The sequence below is a fragment of the Papilio xuthus genome, unplaced genomic scaffold (assembly GCF_000836235.2).
Source record: "Papilio xuthus unplaced genomic scaffold, Pxut_1.1 DF825928.1, whole genome shotgun sequence".
NCBI classification, from domain to species: domain Eukaryota; kingdom Metazoa; phylum Arthropoda; class Insecta; order Lepidoptera; family Papilionidae; genus Papilio; species Papilio xuthus.
This window is the reverse complement of record NW_013532721.1, coordinates 4571767-4593796: the sequence shown is the minus strand read 5'-3', so window position 1 is coordinate 4593796 and position 22030 is coordinate 4571767. Positions and strand designations below refer to the sequence as shown.

Here is a 22030-nt window from a genome sequence, read left to right as displayed (position 1 = left end):
GATTTTATTTTTAATATCAAACTTAATTGACAGAAATTTGCAATTTTTTGGGAAAGATACTTTAATTTGAAAAAAAAATAAATAAACTGATGATGTTGATTTAAAAAATATTTCTTAAGACAAAAAGACTTAAGTAAAAGGAGGTTAAATCGTGAGTAGGGTAACCCTACGCAACGCGCACATTCCGGCACCCGTGCCTTATTTTGACGGCGCGGCGCGGTCACATGACGCGGCCGGCCGGTGCTCGCTCGCCCAAACTCTCCGTCAGACGCGAAGCGAATGTTTCACAGTGACGACGTCGATGTGTCAAGTTTATTCGTAAATACGCGATACTATATTTAATTACATTCACATAAGAATGAATCACGGTGACTTAAAATTGTGTTAATTGTGCCAAAGGATGAAAATGTGACAGTGTTACGTGTTTGTGGTGATATTGTGATTCCTTGTTATAATTGTGAGATAATTTTGAATATGGAAACTCGTCATTATTGGGAGGAAAACGGACATGTCAAGTATGACAAGTTAGTTGTTTTTATTTATTTAATTGATTTAATCTGTGTTAAATACCTACATGTTAATTATCTTGTGCGATTTAACAATTCTTTTAAATATACCTAGGTGCCACGAGACTGGAAAATTTTGTGATGGAGTTGTTTATTATTGTTTTTGTTATTACGAGGCAAACCGGGTTACTAAGAGCATTGTGAATAGTTTACGGATATTGTTTTACATAAGGGCACATAAATGCTGTTGTGGTCATTGCGTTTGTGATGAATACAAAAAGAATGTTGGTGACCTTTAACTAAAAAGGTCACTGTGATTCCTAAAAGTTTCTTATAAATTAATCTGGTAACCGCGAATTTCCACTGACGAAGCACGGGCATTAAATATGGTTTTTTGTTGTTTTTTAAAAAGGGAATACAAAAAACCGATGCCTCGGCAGTGAAAAGGCACTTTAAGACCAATCCAAAATGTTTAAATTATGTTCATTGAGTAGGTTAAAACAATAGGCCGGTGAAGATATGACGAAGTTACAATAATTCATATAGACCTGAAAATTGGTAGGAATGTTCGGAACACCATTGTACGTTATCGATATTTCTGCATGTATCAGTTGTTAAAATAGGTACGTACAGAGACAAAGACACATTGAGGATTGGTTTGAAAACTTCGTACTAATATCGAAAACTAAAGAGATAAACAAATGACTGACTCATTGAAGCGTAATCGTGTTTTATTCGAATGTAACTAAAACTTTTAAGGAGAGTGACCTTATAATCTCATAACAAATGAAGAAACCATGAACTAGTCAGTACAGTTTTCCTCACGGATACTCGCTCATAATTTCGTAATACGGTAACGTACTTTCACTGTCATGTTAAAAATCTTTATCCATTTTACGTCAGAATTGTGATGTTATGTGATGACATTCGTATTATCCGTAGGGATACGTTCTCAACTGCTCTGGACAAATACAAATATAGCGTTTCCATTTAATTCACATATTGCTCAAGTTAGACATTGATGAGGCCCTCTGACCTTTTACACTTACTTTTAAAAATGTTTTAAATGTTATCCCTTTATAAAACAAGATAGTCTTGTACTTTAATTGTTAGTAGTTTTTGCAAATAGGTATACATATTGAACAAATGAAATACGTGTTTACACAAGAAGCTTGTTTATCCCTCCGTACATATTTGTTTCGTCGAAGTATAGCGGTTGTAACCGGCCGAGATAATTCCTTTTAATTACGTGTGTTGCTTTTGCGCGTTATTAATTTCCACTGGATACGTGCTGCATCACAAATCGGACACCAAAAATAAATGCATACATACAGCGTGCTCCAAACGTAATTAATGTTTAAATCGTGATATTATTTCGCGGTTTTTGTAGCGATTAGATTAAATAAGGGCCCTTCCTCTGTTAGCTTGTTCAAGTGTAACCATAGTTAACTTCTTACTAAGCCGGTCAGGACCCTTACTAAAGGATGTGTAACCACATATAGGGAATTAGTGCTAGGATTCTGGAGATGAGTTTCTCTTCTCCTTCTAATTAATAATATCAGTAAGATGTTGTAAAACTACACAATTTTATTATCCAATTGAAAAAGAGCGTAATGTTTTTTTGCGCATTTGGAAGTTCGCTTTTGTTATGTATGTGTATTGTGTATATGTAAATTCCATTGTGACGGTTTAGCCTACACGACGGAACCGATTTTGACGAGTGAGGAGTCACAAGGGATATATCGGCACAAGATAACTGTAGTGGTCGTAGAAATATATATTCTAAATAGTGAAAAACAAAATCGAATCTAACTAGACATAACTTTTTTACATATATAATAAAATGTACATGTACAAGTTAGTTCCATGAAAATTTCACGGATATGGTTCCGGATCTTTTTTTACTGTGGATATCAGGTTATTCGGCTCATCACTAACTTGGAACAATAGAACAAATATAATACAGTTTAGTATTTTTCTAAATTAATGCGTTATTCTACTTGAGGTCATGTACTTCAAGTACCTACGTATTGAACTTGTTTAGAAAAATATTCACGCTAGAATATTTTGTGCAAAATGGCGCGGCGAAAGCACAGCGAAAATAGCCTGTGAAACACGTGACTTGCGGGAGTATGCGCGGGGCGTGCGGGGCGGGCGCCGCACATCGGCCGCAACGTGCCGTGCACACAGCCGCACCCGCGTGTGCACGCCGCACGCACACTCACCCGCAAGCCTCACGTGTGCGTATCGCCTGACCGGCTCGTCCGCTCCTACACTGCAGACAGTTTTTTCTTGTTAGCGATTTGTCTGTGGAAATTTACCAGATTTTTATTATGTACGCTATTGAAAGAATTGTTCAATATTAACGATTTTTGCTTTAAGCTTTTGGATTGATACTTATTCCTATTTTATGGGAGCAAAAATTAAAGTGAAGTCACTTTTTGTCATCCGAAAGACTTTTGTTGGGGTAAAATTGATCAGTTTTGTCATTTACGACACATTACGTTGTTAATTTATGTTGTTTAAAAACTAATTAAAAGACTACATCGAAAATAAATTTATATAAAATTTGATTTGCGTTTGCAAACTGGCGATGAACTTACGATTCGGTATTATTCAACGCTCGCGTTGTCTTAATCATTACATGCGAGTACTCGAGACAGAGACAGGGATAAGGTGCGCACGCGTGAAAGCGAGACAGAGGATTGCAGAAGGTAACACGTGCATCCAAATGTTCTTACGATGCAAAAATGTTACATCGATAAACAAATACAATAAAAGACCTTTTTAAAAAAATATATTCGTTCTATTCGTAAATGACCGTTTAACAATTATAGGGTCCGCAGCAGCATTAGCTGCTAGACGAATGGCTTGCTCGACTTTTGCAATCATTACCACTCAAAAAAACTCGCGTCAAGTGGATGTAATTCCGCGTTAAATCTGATGATTGTGTGTGATGGAGACTGATCCTATTACTCGTTTAGTTTCCATTCTTTTCTAATAAATACAGGATGAAAAGGGAAAGTAGATTTGGCTAGGTACAGGTGTATATGAAAAGGGGTTTCCTTTTTCTGCGCTTCTCTGTGCCTTAAACATAGATAACATCTGCAACATTTTAACTTACACTATTATTGATGTCTGTAGGCATTCAGTTTGCAATATTTGACGACTAGATAAAAGCATATTCGTATAAATTTAAACTTGTCTTAAATGGAATTTTCCATTGCACAGTTAAGTAGTGAATGACTATTGTCCCGGTCACAATCCAGCGTTGCTAGGGTGACCATGTCATAATTGATGAAAATAGGACAAACGTCTAAGAATAGACTCGATAGGATCAACAAGTAAATATTCAAAACAAACATGACCTAGGGCAATATGTTCTCGTGCATAGCAATTTTAACTTTCACTTTCATACAGCGACCTTGACAAACTTCTATCTAGTCAGTTAAGGCTACCTAATAAACTTATAATCAGTATAAAGTGCTCATAATGGCAAGTTTTCACAGGCTAGATAGTACTAAAGGAAAGCTAAAATTTGTGGTTTAAAATGATTAAAAAAGATTTCTCAATGAACTACAGAATGCGGGCGTGACAACTTTCAAAAGACGGATAAACCTAATATTTTATTTGCTAATTTTAGAATGAATAACTATGAACATTACTAAAATAGCATGTTTGCAAAAACTTTGTTAAATATAGAAGGATGAATATGTTAGAATTCTTCACGGCTATTGTGCATGCACATCGATTGCCACAGAGTATAAATGTTGGTCAGACAGGGTAACGCATACTGAACGGTCAGCGATTCGCACGTGACTGCCGTGCTAACAGCTAACAGCCGGACCAAGAATTAATTGAATATTACCACACATTCCAAACGCTTTTTTTAATTTTTAAAACGAAAAAAGTGTAAAAAAACAGTTTGTTAACTTGAACATACTGTAGCTTCGAATGTTTAATGTTAAATACTTTGGAATTATTACTTTTTTTTACTGATTCCTTTATAATTCAAAATGTTGCAACGAAATGCTTTGACTGATGCAGGTTATAATAATCAACGACCTAACCTTATTTTATTTTAGTTAATATGTTTACAATCTTCATGATTGTTAATGGAAATTATATTAAAATACGATACGACCCGCATTATAATATTAACACTATCATCCTTGTTAAAATGGGCGGCCGTTGAATTTAATTATAGTCCGGAATGTGACAAATTATGTGTTTAATTCATGGTCCATTACTTACGTGATCATGTAGGGCAGTGTGGTGGAAAATTTTGTTGTTTTTTTTGTTTTACTACGACCTTTATTATTGTTCTAGAAGTTATATTTATAAACATGAATGTGACTAGCCTTCCGTGTGCAGTTTTTTTAATATTTATTTCGTATACGCAATTTTAGTATGATAAATAATAATTTTATTTTATATAATCGTTTTAAAATCTTAAATACTTATTAAATGATTTACTACAGGTACAATCTTACGGTTAGTAACATACATATATGACTATACATATAAATACAAACAGTGAGATTGGCGTTTTTCCCAGAAAAGTGACACGTCGACGATTAAGCAATTTCAATTCTAGATAAGTTATTTAGACACATGTACAAAAAGAAACACGTTTGATGTCGCGTGAAACTTTTTAAAAAAACGTAGTGATAGATAAGGGTATTGCATCACGGATGTAATTTTTATTCATACATTTCAAATAAAATTATATCGAATACAATGGATTTTTTATTTAAATTGTGGTAAAAATAAGTGGAACTATTGATATAAATAAATATGATTAGGATGTAAACAAAATTGTGACATTGATACAAAATTGTATTTTTATCCGTTCGAATATTTTTTTTCCATACAATCACAAAACAAAACTTAAAACAAAAGGCTCCTTGAACATTCAGCCAAAACAAGTAGGTCGTAAATATTGCGCAAAACATTGCAACGGTAAACAACTCCAAAGACTATACAAAATAAAATAAGTTACGTAATATTATAATTAACAGATACAATAAAACACCAAGTATTTAATTACAAGATGTAATTTCCCATACATTAATTTTTCGTAATAAAAATTGTGTGACATATTGTATTGAGATAAAAGGAACGATTGGAACGCACCCACTTTCACGTCGCATGTTATCGGAAGCGGTTGGCCGCGCGGGTTACGTCACGCTGCGCTGTACTCGCGGCGTGACACGTGCTCGGCAACGTGACTTGTGACGCGGTCGCACGTGGCGCGCCACGCTGTATCACATTTGCGGTGTTCCTAATGCAATGATAAGTCAGGATATTTTACCTAGACTTTTTTTATTTGCACTAAAACTTTTAACGCACTGCTTTGTTCTTAGCATTCGATATTCTTTTATCCATAATTTTGTAAAAGTATTGTGGCCTTACTAAGTTACATATCTGATATTAGTAAGGATTCAATCAACAAGTCGAGTATTCATTTTTTATTCGTTTTATGACATTTACCTGAGGCCTTTTCATCAATGTATTTAATTATACGATTTCTTTACTCCAATTTAAGTACATTTAAAATTTATTTAATTGCACTGAATGTCGATAAAGACTTTGTAAGATAAATCTTTGTTTACCGAATTGCGTAACAGTAAATAGTTAATTTCCTGCCACAGAATTGTCAACCTACACGGGTCGATTATTATAATGTTGTGCTCGAGGCGCTGCGTGCCATCGATAAAAAAAGATATATCAGTCACGGCAACACTCTTTGGATTAATGGATATTTTATACACATCGCGTGACACAGGTGATCACGTGGCCTTTGTTTAAGTACCAAACATACGAATAAAAATATTTCACACGAAATGAGGCATGTTTGGAAATTATTTGTATCATCCTGTAGTCTATATTTTACACATGTGAAGAAAATTTCTTTTCTACAAGTAAATAAATTAAAAACTTTATAAACCAGATTAGCTCCTATGAAAATGTGCACAAGAATTCCTATCTATTGAAACCGCATTCTTCACAATGAATCACACTTATGTAACACTGACTGTTGCCCGCGACTCCGTCCGCGCGGAATTAAAAAAAAAACAATTAGTAGTCTATTTGTTCTTCCACACCATGTTCTAAAACTAAGTCAAATTTCACCAAGCCGATCTAGAAACATCTTCAAACATCCATCCATCCATTAAAATATTCGCTTTTAAAATATTAATTAATCAGAAGTAAGACAGAATAGACGTTGTATTGTGACCTTGCGGCCTATTTAAATCGATAACGAAATATTGTATTGTTAAATCGTCAAATAAAATTGTAGAATATAGATAAATGTGACGTAACGGTTAAAAAATAGTAGTTGTTTTATGTCAATTTCTTTTTGCCTGTATTTTTGTTAATTAATATTTACGTTGCGGGAGCGTCCTGGATGCAGGTGGCACAAGACCGGTCATCGTGGCGATCTTTGAGGGAGGCCTATGCCCAGCAGTGGACGTCTCATGGCTGACAGGAAGGAAGGAAGGAATATTTACTTTGTTTTATTTGCGTCTATTACTGATGTATTTCTCTTGACAACGACGTGGCTGCGTTATTGCGATGATGACGAATGATGTATGTAACGTTATATTTATAACAACGTTTTGTAAGAACCAGTTGAAAATAGATGGATGTATTTTTGAAATGTTATTTATAGCAGTTACCTATGTCACTGTTATTATTAACTGTTTCGTTTTGTTTTTTCTGTCTAAATCTTGGACTTGCCAAATCGAAGACTAAACAACTTTTAAACATTTTTGAAGCTGCATTTATAACAATCTTACCTATTATCATAAATACATATGGTTGGATGGATGGATGAATGTCTCCAAAACGGCTGAACTGATCCTGATGAAATTTGGCTTAGATGTGGAACATAGTCCTCAAGAACACATAGGCTACTTATTAAGTTTTTTTTTAATTTATCGCAAGCGACATCTAGTGTTGACATAAATGTTACGGCCATACATACAAATGGAATTTTCCTATGTTGTTGAAGTTCAAGATTTATGGTTTTTTATTTCATGTTGCTTTTTATCGCATTGAATTAGTTAAAATAATGCGTAATACAGAACGTTCTTAACATCTTTAACATTTGTAACTCTGAATTCGTAGCTGGGTAAAAAATATGTTTTTTTTTTATATTTGTGTATACAGATAATATAGGGCCTCTTAAAGGCCACTCCAATTAAGTATATAAAAAATATTAAATAACGTATTTTAACGTTTTTAAGCATATGCCAGAAAATTATTTCACAAAAACATTAGAAGGTTGCTGTAAGGATCGTCAGACCTGTTACAAACAGATTATAATCTAGATTACGTCTCAAGGCCAATTCTAACATTCTTGAATTAAATAATATACAGACGACATATATAAAATAATAATCAACATTAGTTCCTTTCTTATTCTTCTTCTTGGGGTGCCTCTTCTACTAGCGAAGGTTGGCGATCAGTTCTCCATATTTCAGTCATCAGTTCAGTTAGTTCCTTTACTAACACCTTATTCGTTAAAAAGACTAGAACATATTAAAAAAATGCATTTAAATATCATCATCATCATCAGCTCACTATTCGTTCCCACCGAGGGCACGGCGCCTACGCTAAATCAAGAGTGACTAGGCCATAGTCAACCACGCTGGCCAAATGCGGGTTGGTTGACTTCACATATATCTTTGAATTTCTTCTCAGATATGTGCGGGTTGCATCATGATGTTTTCCTTCACCGTAAGAACGTCGGTTAAATGTATTCGATTCGGGATTCGAACCCAGGACCTACAGATTGTAAGTCAAGTGCTTGACCCTGAGCCACCAACGCACAACATTTAAATATACCTAGCTTAAATAAAAAGGCCAACAGCTCATACCAGTCCTAAGCTGGACATTCCTATCCTAAGACGTGACTAGGTAATTACGCTGGCCCAATACAAATTTGTTGACTACATAGACATAGACCTTTGTACTTCTTTGCAGATTCCATTCAGATTGCCGTTTAGTCGTTTTGTTGAACAATTTAACTGAAATTTAAACATTAATGATTTAGACTGATGAAGGAAAATCCGCAAAAAATATTAAATTATTGTCACCCTACATATCTCGTGTGAAACAACCTTTCTATAGTTGGTCAGTAATGGTAGTGTAGACACGGCCTTGACTGACATACTGTAATGTTACGATGAAAAAGTTTTTACTTAGTGTACGTGTGAAGGTCGAAGGAAGCAAATGTACATACCTACAGACTAAAAAATAAACAAGTCAATCAAGTTGTTTCGGGTTGAATTTAAAGTAAATTAAAGATTTTTAATAGTATAAGTTTCTTTTACTTTTAGTAAAAGAAGAAGTTATCTGACATTATAAATGCGAATAGATTATTGTACGGAGGTATATCTAGAACGGCTGCATGGATATCTCTGAAATTTGGCATAGGTGTAGAACTTTGCAGGAAGAACACAAGAATACTAGAACACACTAATTTATTTACTCCGCTGACGCAGCGACCCAAAGTGGATCTCGATCTCCGACGCAAGAGATCCCCAAAGTCGCCTGTCCTGCGCTGTCTCTTACCAGCCTTCTGGCTTCTTATTAAGTTTTTCTTTCCGTGCGCACAAATTCTCGGGCAATAGCTCATTCTATTGTAAATTTCTAATTTAATTTATATAATAGAAACTATCCTTCACCGTAAAAACGTCGGATAAATGTAAAACGTGGTGAAGGAGAACATCGTGATGCAACCTGCACATATCTGAGAAGAAATTCAAAGATATGTGTGAAGTCGACCAACCCGCACTTGGCCAGCGTGGTTGACTATGGCCTAGTCACCCGTAACTTAGGGTAGGCTCCGAGCCCCTCGGTGGAGACGTATAGTGAGCTGATGATGATGAATAGAAATTTATAACATGAAATAGGACCAAAATCGTTAGTATTTGTGCTTTATAATAAATGCAATTATTGGGAATGTTGTTTAATACAATTAATTAGCATACAATAACAAAACTATAGGCTAATATTTTAACGACTATGTTTACTGATAGATTAATTATTACATAATACGTATTTACTCACGTGTTTGTTTAAATGTGATTTAACTGTCACAAAATTATATAAAATATTCAATTTAATCAAATATCACGTATTAAAATTACAATAATATTATTATGAATCTAAAATTAATGCTAACTATGAGTCTTAAAATAGATTATTATTCAGTTATCATCTGGGTACTGTATATAAAATAAATATTTTCCCAAAGGTGGCAACCCTAATGTAGTTCACGTGTTTCCAATAAGTCCTTCATGCTATCCTAATTTCATTTGTTTATACAAGATTGCGTCAACGTGAATCGATTACGAATCCGACATCTGAATGCATTAATTCTTATGAGTGCAGAGTGCTTTAAACCCAAATGAGGTAAACAGGAAAGTAGAAGTTCAAAATATGTTCTTTAGCTACCTAAATATCTAAATAATAATGCATAGATTTTAATAATAACCAATGTTATTTATATGCACAAGTTTGGAAAAACATAAAATTTTAAATTAAGATTTATCATTCAGTTATATTTGGCTTATTCGTGATTAAAATATTATTAGTAGATGATTTGCACAATTACTTGATTTAATAAAAATACTTAACGCAAGATTAATGCAAAAAGAAATCAGGTAAAAGACTGATCAGAACAGGTACGCCATTTTGCGTCAATGTAGTGTCAAACAGCGCGTGCGCATGGCGACGGCATGTGACTTGTGACGTCACAGCATCCTGCACCCGGATAAGGGTTCATGAACAGACACGACACGACACGGAAAATTCGTAAGCTCAAAGTAATATGCTAATTACTGCCTAAAATATACAGCATGTTTTCAGCACCTATCTTTTATCCCCACAGTTAGCGTTGCCTGGCGTCCAGATAAAGCCGGACGCAGGCACGCTTTTCGATTGCGTGTCCAGGTTGTCCGGCCTTTGTTAGGCTTTTTACATTGCGCAAACGAGAGTGGCCGAGTGCAGGCGACGAGAATCGACTTACTGTCGCTCAATAATGTAGGGTCTCCGGCCTTTCTACCCATACATATGTCCGACCATACCGGCTGGTCTGTCCGGCTATTAGGTTTGGCGACATGGCAACCCTATCCACAGTTATGTGGTTTTTTGTTTGAAGACTAAATCAAATGGAGTTATATTAAAAAAATCATACCTCATTGTAAAAACTTTGTGTGCCATCACGATGATACATTGTAGATAGTTTGGTCAGATACGTCAAATAATATTTTTGACGTGACGATAAGGTGATAAATTAGTTTGCAGGATTCCTAAAGTAAACCGGTATCACAAAAAGCGAATTAATAATAAATGCATCTATATAATGATGCAATAGTGTATGGAAATGGTGTTACAAAAATAAATTCAATCATCTTTTCATCAGTTAAGTAGAAATCTTTTAGTAAAAATGTTTAATCAAGTTATTGGCTTCATAGACAAAAATGATAAATCCATAGATTAAAAACAATATCAAGTTGTAAAGACATTGCAAACAAAATCGTTACAAGTGAGTTGTAACATTGGCGTGTTGGCATGTTGCTTGAAACGTGACCGAACACGTGACCGCCGAAATTATTGCCGTATTAAGTTCGTTATCTGCTTTATTATTTTTATTTTTCATCTGAAATCATTAGTTATTTTTATTTATGGATCATTCCTGTTATCATTTTAAGGGAAAACAGTAAAAATAATTGGTTTTGTCTTTATGATTTTCTTTTAAAATAGAAATAATATCATTTCCAAAATCCATGCAGTCGAAGTCGTGGGCAACAACTAGTTTACTAGCAATTGGTACCAAAGAAGCAGGAAAAATGAAGAGAACTCGATAGCCGGAAATCCCCGACACTTATCGTGAGAATCCGATAGTGACTTTACTATTGTCACTTTGTACTACTTCCTAATGCATGAGAATTTCACATTGTATCATATTATATCGATCACTTACAATATACCTACTTCAATTGATTTATTATTGAAAGGAAGTTGTATCATCACAATGGCTTACAAGTCACATGAATACATAGGTACATTGATAGCTGTCGCACGGGACTCCGGCCGCGCGGAATTAAAAAAAATAATTAGTCTATGTGTTCTTCCAGACTATGTTCTACATCTATGACAAATTACAGCCAGAACCTTTAAGACGTTCCCGAGATATCGTTACACAAACATCCATCCATACATCTAAACATTCGTATTTATAATATTAGTAAAATTACTGTGTTTGAGATTATCAAACTATCTACTAGAATCTAAGTAGATTTTTTTTTATTTAAGAGTTACAATGATAACAGCGAAAAGAAAGACAGTCTCAAATAGAAGTTATTGTAACATCTTACTTCTATTGTGACGCTTCTACATTCTTAGAAGCAAACAAAATACATTCTTAAAAGCAACATAATGGTTGCATGGCAAAGAACTTTGTGTTGTTAATTTTTTATTTAAATTCAGTACTAGAAAAATGTCGATTTACATCTGGAAAATTCCAAATGAAATTACGTTGTTGACTCACCAAGGCGGTCACGTGACCGCGCGCCTCAATCCGTCCCGCTGCGTGCGCCGTGTCACGTGACATTTGCCTGCCGGTGTCAAGAACCGATTGCCACACATTAGTAACGCTTCCATTTTGCAATTTTAAACCTTAATCTGATGCATTAAGGATTAATTTGCCATGAGAATTGTAAAACATTACAGTGTGTTGTAAATTATTTTGCATTGAAATTGTACGATATTAGAAGCGAATCTGGATGTTCATGTTCAACTATGTAACATTTGCAATTGCAAAAGTCTCTGACTGAGGTATTTTTCAGTCTACATTTACAAGGTCCTACTAAATTTAGACGTGGACTTAATTTTACTAAATGTGCTGATAAGTAGCAGATCTGGTTTTACTTCCTAGAAATAAGTTTGAAACTAACATAAATATAAAAAAATACTTGATGCATTGCATACTACATTCACTAGAATTTTCCATAATTTTTTTATGTTCAAAATTAGAAGACTAACAATATGTTCTTTCACGTATAGTGAATAAAATCGAAAACACTTTTCAAATGTTAAAATAAAAATCCAAAAAATTATTCTTTCAAAAAAAAAAATTCCACCTACGCGCTAAACTTAAGATTTATTTCCTATACTTTTTTTGCCTATTTATTCTTGATTCGTAATAGAATTTATAAATTATGTTCTTTTCTGTGTATTATTCTGTACACAAACTCCCATTACCCTGACGAGTTTGGAGCATTTTGTTATTTATTAGGGTTCCGTACCGAAAGTAAAAATACGGAACCCTTATAGGTTCACTTTGTTATCCGTCCGTCTGTCTGTCACGACTCCTTTCTTTATTTACTAGGATTACTCATTCTAGTCTCCTAATCGTATTAAAATCTCTTGCGTGTAACCGAATCTATCCAATAATGATAGTCGTGCACGTGCGTGAAGCTCCAATGGTGGGGGGTAAGTAGTGGGGCAATGGGGGGAAGGCTGTCACATGTCGCGGCTCACGCGCTCAACGCGACCACCTCATAAATATTATTATTTTCAGCCTTCATGAATTTCAAACATCGGTTCCTTCAATAACACGTTGACTGCGAGACGTATGACACGGAGCTTCTTGAGTAAAATTTCGTTACATATACGCTTTTTTGTACTCCTATAGATCGATGTTCTATCATTATCTGGTTATTTTAGCAACACTGGTTGTCGGCCGCGACTCCTTTCGCGCAGAATTAAAAAAGGTAATGCCTATTTGTTCTTCCAGGCTATGTTCTACATCTGTGCCAAATTACACCTAGATCCTTTAAGCTATTCTGGAGATACTTTCTAACAAACATAACAGTGGTAGAGCCCGCTTTAACATAACAGCGGTAGAGCCCGCTTTAACATCTTCGCACGAATCGGCCCGGCTCGCCCGGTGAAATACCACGACCACACAGAAGACAGGCGTGAAGTGGAAGCAATTCCGCGTTTCGTCTGATGAGTGTGCGTCCCGGAGGCCAAAATTAGTCCTCTTTCCCTTCCCACCCTTTTTCTTATAAGGAAAGGATGGGAAGTGGAAGGACTTTCCGGATGAGAGGATGCATGGAAAGGGAAAATATTTTCTTTCTGTGCATCCTCTTCTCCGTCCATTAAAGGTAGGCAACGCATATGTTTGCCACCTTGTGATATAAAAAAAAAACATCAATCTGCCCATCCATCCGTCATTCAATTTCAATTCAAACATTCGCGTTAATAATAATAGTAAGATTAGTATAGATATTCCAAAGATCATATCCATATTTCTACCTTATTTCAAGTGCGCCCCGACCCAACGTGTTCAACCCTTTACCAGCTTTCGTGCATGTATTAGAGATCACGTTGTGACCCAAAACTTATTCAAGGTTAAATGCAAACGATATATTAAAAGAGAAAGTGTCACCTTTAGGATAATATATTAAAATTTTAGGATATAATTTACTTTTAAAATCATATAGATTTTATGCAGTGTTTTTATTTCGATGAAACACATCCACACCGTTAGGTTTCCTGATGTTATAGCAGAGTTGTAGAATATGTCTTTATTTAAAACTCCTTGATAATTTTAACCTTTTGGGATTGGTAATAAACACTGATCTCTATAAACAGATAGGTCATTGCTTAGAAATGACAGTTTTTTCATCGTTCCGACTTAAACGCGCTTGTTGAAGTTCGTAACAGTTAATTCTAACTATAAAATTAGTGCCAATATCCACCACCGCTGTCGCCCGCAACCGTCAGCGCCAAAATGGCAAAGATCAAATTGGCACAAAATACCGCGGCTTATAGCCTGTCTATATAAAGAAATCAGTGGTAATAAACAATTGTCACCGAAAACAAAAGAAATCTATCTTTCTCAGTTTCAACATTTGTCGTGTTTAACGTAACCGAGGCGTAACAGTTATGTATTTTGTGAATTAGTTAAAATTTACAATGGAATAGAAAAGTAAAAAAGGCACGCGCTGTCTGTCCGTAACTAATGTTAATGAATACAATAAATTCACAATTCAAATACCAAGGACGAGATCTGTTTGTACATTTCGTATTTTATACGTAAACAGACCAAGTAGTTAGTATAGTTTAATATGGCACGTTGAGAACAAGCGTATTCCTCTTCCCGACGTGCCAACTATACCTTGCGCCGGGTACTATACTCCATCGAACTTATTTGGCCCGGTGGGTGAGGCGCTGTTACATCAGTAAATATGTTAAGGCTATTTTGGCATAGAAAATGACTAACTAAACGAGACGTTAGAAGACAGCGATAAATTGCTACATGACAAAATTACCACAAGAGTTCTAATTAGCTATTGCAATTGAGTTTTACTTATGCCCGACGAGGCTATCCCACCCGGTGGGCATAAGTCACACTAAATTGCGATAGCTCAATAGGTAGCTGTCATGTCCTTCTTGTTCTTTTAAGCCATTTTAAAAATCTATGTAGGTTTTACATATTTTCTGAAAGAACTCACCGCGACAGTAGCGCCTCTCTCAAAGATATTCTCATTTGACTATACTTTAGTGTAATTTTTGTCCACCGGGTCAGATAAGTTTATCGTATTATAAATCCCTAACACGTTGCCTTAATCCACGTGATGTTTTACATGATTCGATGCAAATATCAAACAGCGTGAATTTATTTTTTCATATTCGGAGCACGTTGCAATTGATTATGCATGACCTAATTTTAAAAGCGACTCGTCCGTCAGGTGACGTTTTTGTTTTAGTTTAGTTTGTTTGATATAAATGTGCAAGTGCCCGCTTTACTGAAGGATACCTTTTAAAGGACTTACTCGAGGCAGAAGCGATCATATTTGGTTCTTCTCTCGGCCGATGCTGACATGATGAGTGAGTTTGCTTGTCGATGCAATGCTTGGTAAGCGATATAAGACCTTATACACTTATGAATCAACTATGTTGCCGTGTGATATTTCTAGTTAGTATGTTAGGGCTAGACAACGCAAAAATTTGTTTCGGTTGAGTGCAAGTTTTAACGAACTAGACTATGACATCGTAGCTACAGAAATGATCGATTTGAATGCGGTTTTAATGTACGGACCGGTTTATTTTCGGATTTAATTAACATCCTGAAACCGTCGCATATTAATAAATTAGCGTTTGCACTATTATTAGTCTATTTTATACTTCGTTATATAAAAATGATTACGTAAAAATTACAAATGTGTGTGTTTTTTTTTTCTATTTTTTTTTACATTAATTATTGTTACAGTTACAACTCTAACGATGGCTTCGGGCGCGTGGGCGCCAGCGGGGGTGGCAACGCGGGGGCGGGGGAGCAGCTCGCGTTCGCAGCGCCCTCCGAGGACGAGGCAGATTTCGCCAATTACAAGAAGGGGAAGGTGTTGAGGGCAAGTCGCTATGATTATGCCCAATTTATATCTCTTTTATACGTCAACACGTTAAATGCTACTTCAAATTTCATGTACCTAATAAAATAAGTCGGTGGCATTTAACGTGTTCAATAATATTAACGACGTTCCCATATTATCAAAGTATAACAAAGTGTTCGTATTTGCATAAAATATTTTGACATCAAAAATAGGTTTCTAAATTTCGTGGCCAAAGTAAAAAAAAGTAATATTTTATTTTTGAGTTTTAAATTGGTATTTATCAATTGCACTTAAAACTTTTTATTTCTTTTTTTTCGGCGATAAAATGCAGCCACATGCATTTTATTATCGGTATGCATTTTTTTTGTTTTAGCCATTAATTAAAAGATTTAGATAAGATATGTCAAATCGCTTATCGTACTGTATTGAAAATTTCTAAACAAATATGGCTGGTAATAATTTATCCTTGACCTTAAAATATGTTAGCAACTGCAGATTCCGGTTATTATTTCAGCTAATTGTCAAACTATGACGTCATTTAACTTTCACATCTGTACCGGATTTACTGAATGGATGATTCGTCATATTCTTAGGAATTTTAGATGTATTGCTGCAGATATGTTTTTGTATTTAAAGACATACTTTCCGATTTTCCTCTTATAATAATAAGATTGTCTTGATAATATTTAGGAACAAAATTACAACTGCAGTTATATTTGGCAAACTTATTTACTATTCTTAGATTACGATGTGGACCACTAAGGATTAAATACACCAACATCATAACTCACGCCCGTAACCCAGAGGGGTAGACAGAACCCGAGGACCTCCATTTGGCGTTGTTGTGACACACCTCTTCTGCATACATACATCGTTACGCATCATCTACGCATACATGCACTTCGGTTCAAGGATTAAATCTTTCAGTAAAAATATGTCAAACTTTGGTCGACAGTTAAAATAATATCTTAGTTGTCTATTAACAATATATTCTCTTCCACAGCAAGATCCGATGTCGCACCGCATCATAGAGAAGCGCCGGCGAGACCGCATGAATAACTGCCTCGCGGATCTGTCGCGACTCATCCCACCCGAGTACCTTAAGAAGGGCAGAGGGAGAGTGGAGAAGACAGAGATCATAGAGATGGCTATACGACATCTCAAGTTCTTGCAGGATCGCGTCAATGGTTTGTAAGATCGAATCGTTAGTCACACTACACACAGACACAATAACACCATTTAATAAAGAAAAAAAACAACAACAGACTCTGACCTATACACTCATAGGAATAACACGAATCGAGTGACTTTTCTCTCGTCAAATTCGGTCCAGTCTTTTAAATTTAGGCCATCACTATCCAATAGACATGTACAATCACCTGCATATATATTTTTGGGTACGAAAGTGTATAAAATTTTTCAAGCTTTGTTAATGTATACATATTTATGCAGCTGACTGTACAAATCCTGTGTTTGTTACAGCTAGCGAGGTGCAGGCGAGCGCGGGGGAGGGTCACTACCGCGCGGGGTACCAGGAGGCGGTAGGCGAGGCGCTGCGCTACCTGTCCGAGGCGCACGGCTACCCCGCGGACGGTCTGTGCGCGCAGCTCGCTACCCACCTGCAGCGACACTGCGATCACATCACCAAAGGTGCGTTCAACACATACTCTGTTTTACTTTTGTAACTCTCGTTAATGTCAACATCGTGCTATAAGTTGTCTGGTACTCTGACGTCACATTTCATGGAACTTGGAAGTCATGCTTTTATATTTTGTTCTATATGTAATTTATCTTAGACATATAGATGTCCTCTTGATGTACTCCACGAAAAGACTACGCTTCCGATTTGTTTCAGAGTCCAGCTTTGAACCGTTAGCGCTCAGTCGCGTTGCACTTAGCGGCGGCATAACAATGAGTTAGTAGGACTCGTTTTGTTTTTGTTTTACACAGAATTAATAATAAATAAAAGTTTACAATAAATAATAATAAAAACATCAACTTATTTTACATCGTTTTTTTATGACGCAAATTCAAATTGACGTAATCTTCATCCACAATGTTGTTTTTCGAATTACTAAGAACCAAAATGTTTTTGATTATCCTGCACACAACTAAAGCACTTTGTAGTTCCGTATTCTTTCGCAAGGTAGAAACTTCAGAAATAAGGAGAGCTTTCGATCTTTTTTGGTTACGAGTACCTCAAACGGAAAACAATTTCTTTCGAGGATGTGAAGATTATTTGGTTCAGAGTAGAGGTTCTATTACTTCCATTGGGGATAAACATTTTTAATATTTAGCTTGTGGTCATCATTTGTTTCTTCGCACCTTTACAGGGGATGGCAGTCGGGATAAAGGTCGGTCGCTTGGCTCGTCCTCGGAGACGGCGAGCTCGTCCAGCAGCTCGCTGGGCTACGGCAAGGCGCAGCCCCCGCCGCGTCCGCAGCCCTACGCGCCTGATGTCTATGATACCACTACGGACGGACCATACAGCATGGACTGCGATGGTGAGCACATACACACAAGTAGAGGTAAACCTTCTGTTGCCTTCATTCTTCAACGAACCTTGGCTTGTAATCTGAATGTCTTGAGTTCGAAACCCGCCATGTACTACTGTATTTTTCGATTAAAATATTGGCATTTATCTGACATGATCTGATGTTCTCCTCAATCGTAAGATTGAGGAGAACATCATGATGCAACTTGTATATATCTGCGAAGAAATGCAAAGATGACGTTAACCAACGTTCATTGGGCCAGCGTGGTAGACTGTGGGCTTGACACCTCTTACTTACCATATGCTCCGAGCCCTTCAATGGGGACGAGTAGTGAGCTAATGATAAGTGGAGTATTTCAACATTTACAGTGGTGGGTGCGGTGGAGAACGGTGGCGCGGCGTCTCCTGCGTGCGGGGAGGCGCGGGCTGGAGGTGCGGGGAGTGCGGGGGGCAAGCGCGAGGCGCTGCGCAAACTGCGCAAACCGGAACACGACGATTTAATACACTCCTACAAGTTCAAGAACTCCATTGAAAGGCGCTTCTCAAGATCGCAGGACTCCGAGGTAAATTTACTTAAGATCGTTTTCTTAATAGTTTACTATTTTGTACGTTTCTTTCTATTTTATATTCTATATCAATGACAACATGAAGTATTTTGTGTCGGTGCAGGCAGCAGAGAGTCAGACGCGCGCGGTGAACGGCAAGCCGTACTCGCACAAGCGGAGGCGCGCAGTGCGGCCCGCGCCCGCCGCCTCCACCTCCGCCTCCGCATCCACTGAGGAGGCGCGCGACACCTCCCCGCAGGTCAGTGCACTGCACACTGCACACACTGCACACTGTACGTGCTGCACGTACTGCACGTGCGCACAGAGTAGTGAGTGTCACGTAGTACATTGTGCAGGACACGAGCAGCGAGTCCCCGCACCGGCATCAGTACGAGCAGTTCGAGCAGTACGAGAAGCCGGCGCCCGCGCAGTACGTGCCGGTCTTCGCGCTCAACTCCCTCGGTCAGTACATTTCTTTCAACTGTTGCTTATCTCTGCCTGACGAAACATACTGACCGCTGAGTGTCCTCTTAGTGTCGACTTCTCACCGATCTACATAAATGGATTGGTCATTGTTCGGAAATTACAGCTCTTATTTAGTCCCGGCTTAAACGCGTGTGGAAATTCTTGACAGTTAATTCTGTGCTATAGAATCTATTATCAGTAACTGTACTCACCGCTGTTACCAATCACAATCACCAGCGCCGAAATGGCGAAAATTAAAAAGCACAAAGTATCGCGGTTCACAGCGCCTCTCCACGTATGCGAGTGCAAGTTGTATAACATCGTATCTGTTTGTTTGTGCAGGCAAGTACTACGTGCCGCTGTCGGTGGAGTACGCGTGTGTGTCGCGGCAGCTGCGCGCGTGCGACGTGCTGGACGCGCGCGCTCCGCTCGCCGCGCTGCATCCCGTCACTATACACGTCAACTTCACGCCCTGTCTCAACTACCACGTCAAACGTGACCCCGACCCTGACTGGAGACCTGTCTAGACCTCACGTCCTTGTCTCACCTGCCTGCCCGCTAAACTCAAAGTTGCTCAGACCTTGCGGAGATTACCCGAAAAAAACGCGCCCTTACGAACCCTTAATTTTAAATATCAGTTTTTCGTTTTCTACATTACATATACGGAGTATAATTTTTTCTCAATATTACATACAGACACACCAATTTTATTAATATGTATATAGATGACATGAAAAACATGTTTAAATACATGTGTGGGATGGTATGGAGGTACGCGGAACATGGTTTGCTTCAAGCTGTACCATTCCCCCATAGATGTTCTCAAGTCGATTGTCTCGCCTTGTGTCGAACTGCTGCCCAACAAGCAAACACATCTTTATTTTAATTTATACTGTTTATGTTGTCTAGAAATATATTTCATACATGTTATTGAGTTTGTTTTATAGCATTCAAATAATATTTAAACGTGTCTGATCTTAAATTCTCTAATATACATTAAACGTAAAAAGCTGACATTTATAAAAAATACTTTAACTACTAAATTTACTTTTAATTTCATTATTTTTATTTTTTTAAGCAACGGATACGGAGCTTATAAAATAGTCATTTTAGACGGCAGCATATTTTTATTTAATTTCAAGATATATTAATATGAATAATGAAGTTACACATTTAACACTTTAATTTTTCGTTTTTTTAATTTTATATGATAAGAAGTTATGAGTATCATTTTTGTTCACATTGGATTTGGCACGTGGGGAACAAGAGTAGTCTTGTAGCCGACGTGCCAACTCAAGTCTGATATAAGTGATGTTTCGCAGTGAACTGCAAAAGACTGGTTAAAACGCAGATGTACGATGTTCTTAGTTACGGCTGTGATATAAAATTCTGCCTAGTCAAGTTGATTACATGATGCTTGACGATTTAAGAAGATTTTTTAAACATTTTTTTTATTAACCGTGGGTTTGTGAAACCAAAACCTTGTTTAAAACATATTGGTTTATCGAAGATAATGCTTTCATTTCATGACGATATGTTTTATACAGTGATTTCAGAAACCAACGGTAAGACTCGTTTGTTATTTAAGTACCACGTATAGGTATAGGGTAGTTATTAGTCATTTTCCCGCCACGCCGGTGATGGCGACTTAGTGAAAAAAAATATTTTGTTTTAAGCTGTAAGGACTTTATCGTCGGTTCTCTCGTTGTGCCAAACAACGTATTTGCATTTAAGAAAGTTATAAATAATCTAAGGCAGCCATTTAAATTATTTCCATATCTACGATGAGATATTAAAGTTTAGTTTGAAAATCATATTTTACTCTTAAATATTTTCGTATACGTATAATTTTGTATATATTTATGTCCTCTTTTGTAATGAAGATGTTTTGGGAGTTTATTTTATAGGCTTAAGTCTGTACTTACCTCAAAGCTGTAATGTTTCAGTATGTAATTATTTGCAATACAAATAAACATTTTGGCACTGGTTCGTATTTGAATATGACTGAAGAAATAATATCATCATATATGTATTATACTAACCGTGGGTTTCCGAGACCAAAATCTATATAAAACCTATCGTCATCCCGATCTTTTACAAAACAGATGTTTTAAATTGTGATTTTCTTCTCAGAAACCCGCGATAATTTTGAGTTTTATTTGTAGCTAAATTCAACATACTGTAAGTTTGTTAAAACAAGAGGTGTGGTTGGGAATCATGATTATATTTGTAAGTGATTAATTTTAATGAGAAATCAAAATTGTTTTGGCAATCTACGAAAAATATTTTTTCTTTAATAATTTTAAGTTAATGTAGTTTTTTTTTAAATATGACAGGGTCACCTACAGTATAATTTTGTTGTAATCCATAATTCGGTCATATAAATGTAATCCTGCTGATAATTACAATGTATATAGTTTGATGTAAAAGCTATTTGAGTAAATAAGTCTGTTATATAAAATGTAAATAGAAATGTTAAGAATATAATAAATGTTATAATGTTTTATGGTATTTACATTCTTTTATTTGTTATTCTTCAAGTCATCAAAAGCGTTGACATCATTTATAGAAAATATTGCGCCAAGGAGCAAATAGGTTTGT

At 36.4% G+C, this 22030-nt stretch overlaps 1 protein-coding gene across 2 annotated transcripts; it reads left to right on the top strand.

Annotated features, from left to right (window-relative positions):
• Positions 1-234: 234 nt before the first annotated feature.
• Positions 235-21914, top strand: cwo (transcription factor cwo). Of its 2 annotated transcripts, none has more exons than XM_013322560.1 (10): positions 235-524; positions 15805-15943; positions 16929-17112; positions 17408-17575; positions 17781-17840; positions 18259-18427; positions 18784-18982; positions 19089-19223; positions 19321-19426; positions 19772-21914. In XM_013322560.1, exons 1-10 carry the CDS (start codon positions 475-477, stop codon positions 19954-19956), a joined length of 1395 nt encoding a protein of 464 aa, XP_013178014.1. In that variant the 5' UTR covers positions 235-474; the 3' UTR covers positions 19957-21914. The 2 variants fall into 2 exon arrangements, with proteins under 2 accessions (XP_013178014.1, XP_013178013.1); XM_013322559.1 differs by having other exon boundaries at positions 236-524; positions 18259-18430; positions 18787-18982.
• The last annotated feature ends 116 nt before the right edge of the window (positions 21915-22030 follow it).

Coding starts and splice junctions, on each gene's coding strand:
- cwo (XM_013322560.1), top strand. CDS start 475: ATGGAAACTCGTCATTATTGGGAGGAAAACGGACATGTCAAGTATGAC. Junction 17,113..17,407: donor CTTGCAGGATCGCGTCAATG/GTTTGTAAGATC, acceptor TGTTTGTTACAG/CTAGCGAGGTGCAGGCGAGC. Junction 18,983..19,088: donor CAAGATCGCAGGACTCCGAG/GTAAATTTACTT, acceptor GTGTCGGTGCAG/GCAGCAGAGAGTCAGACGCG.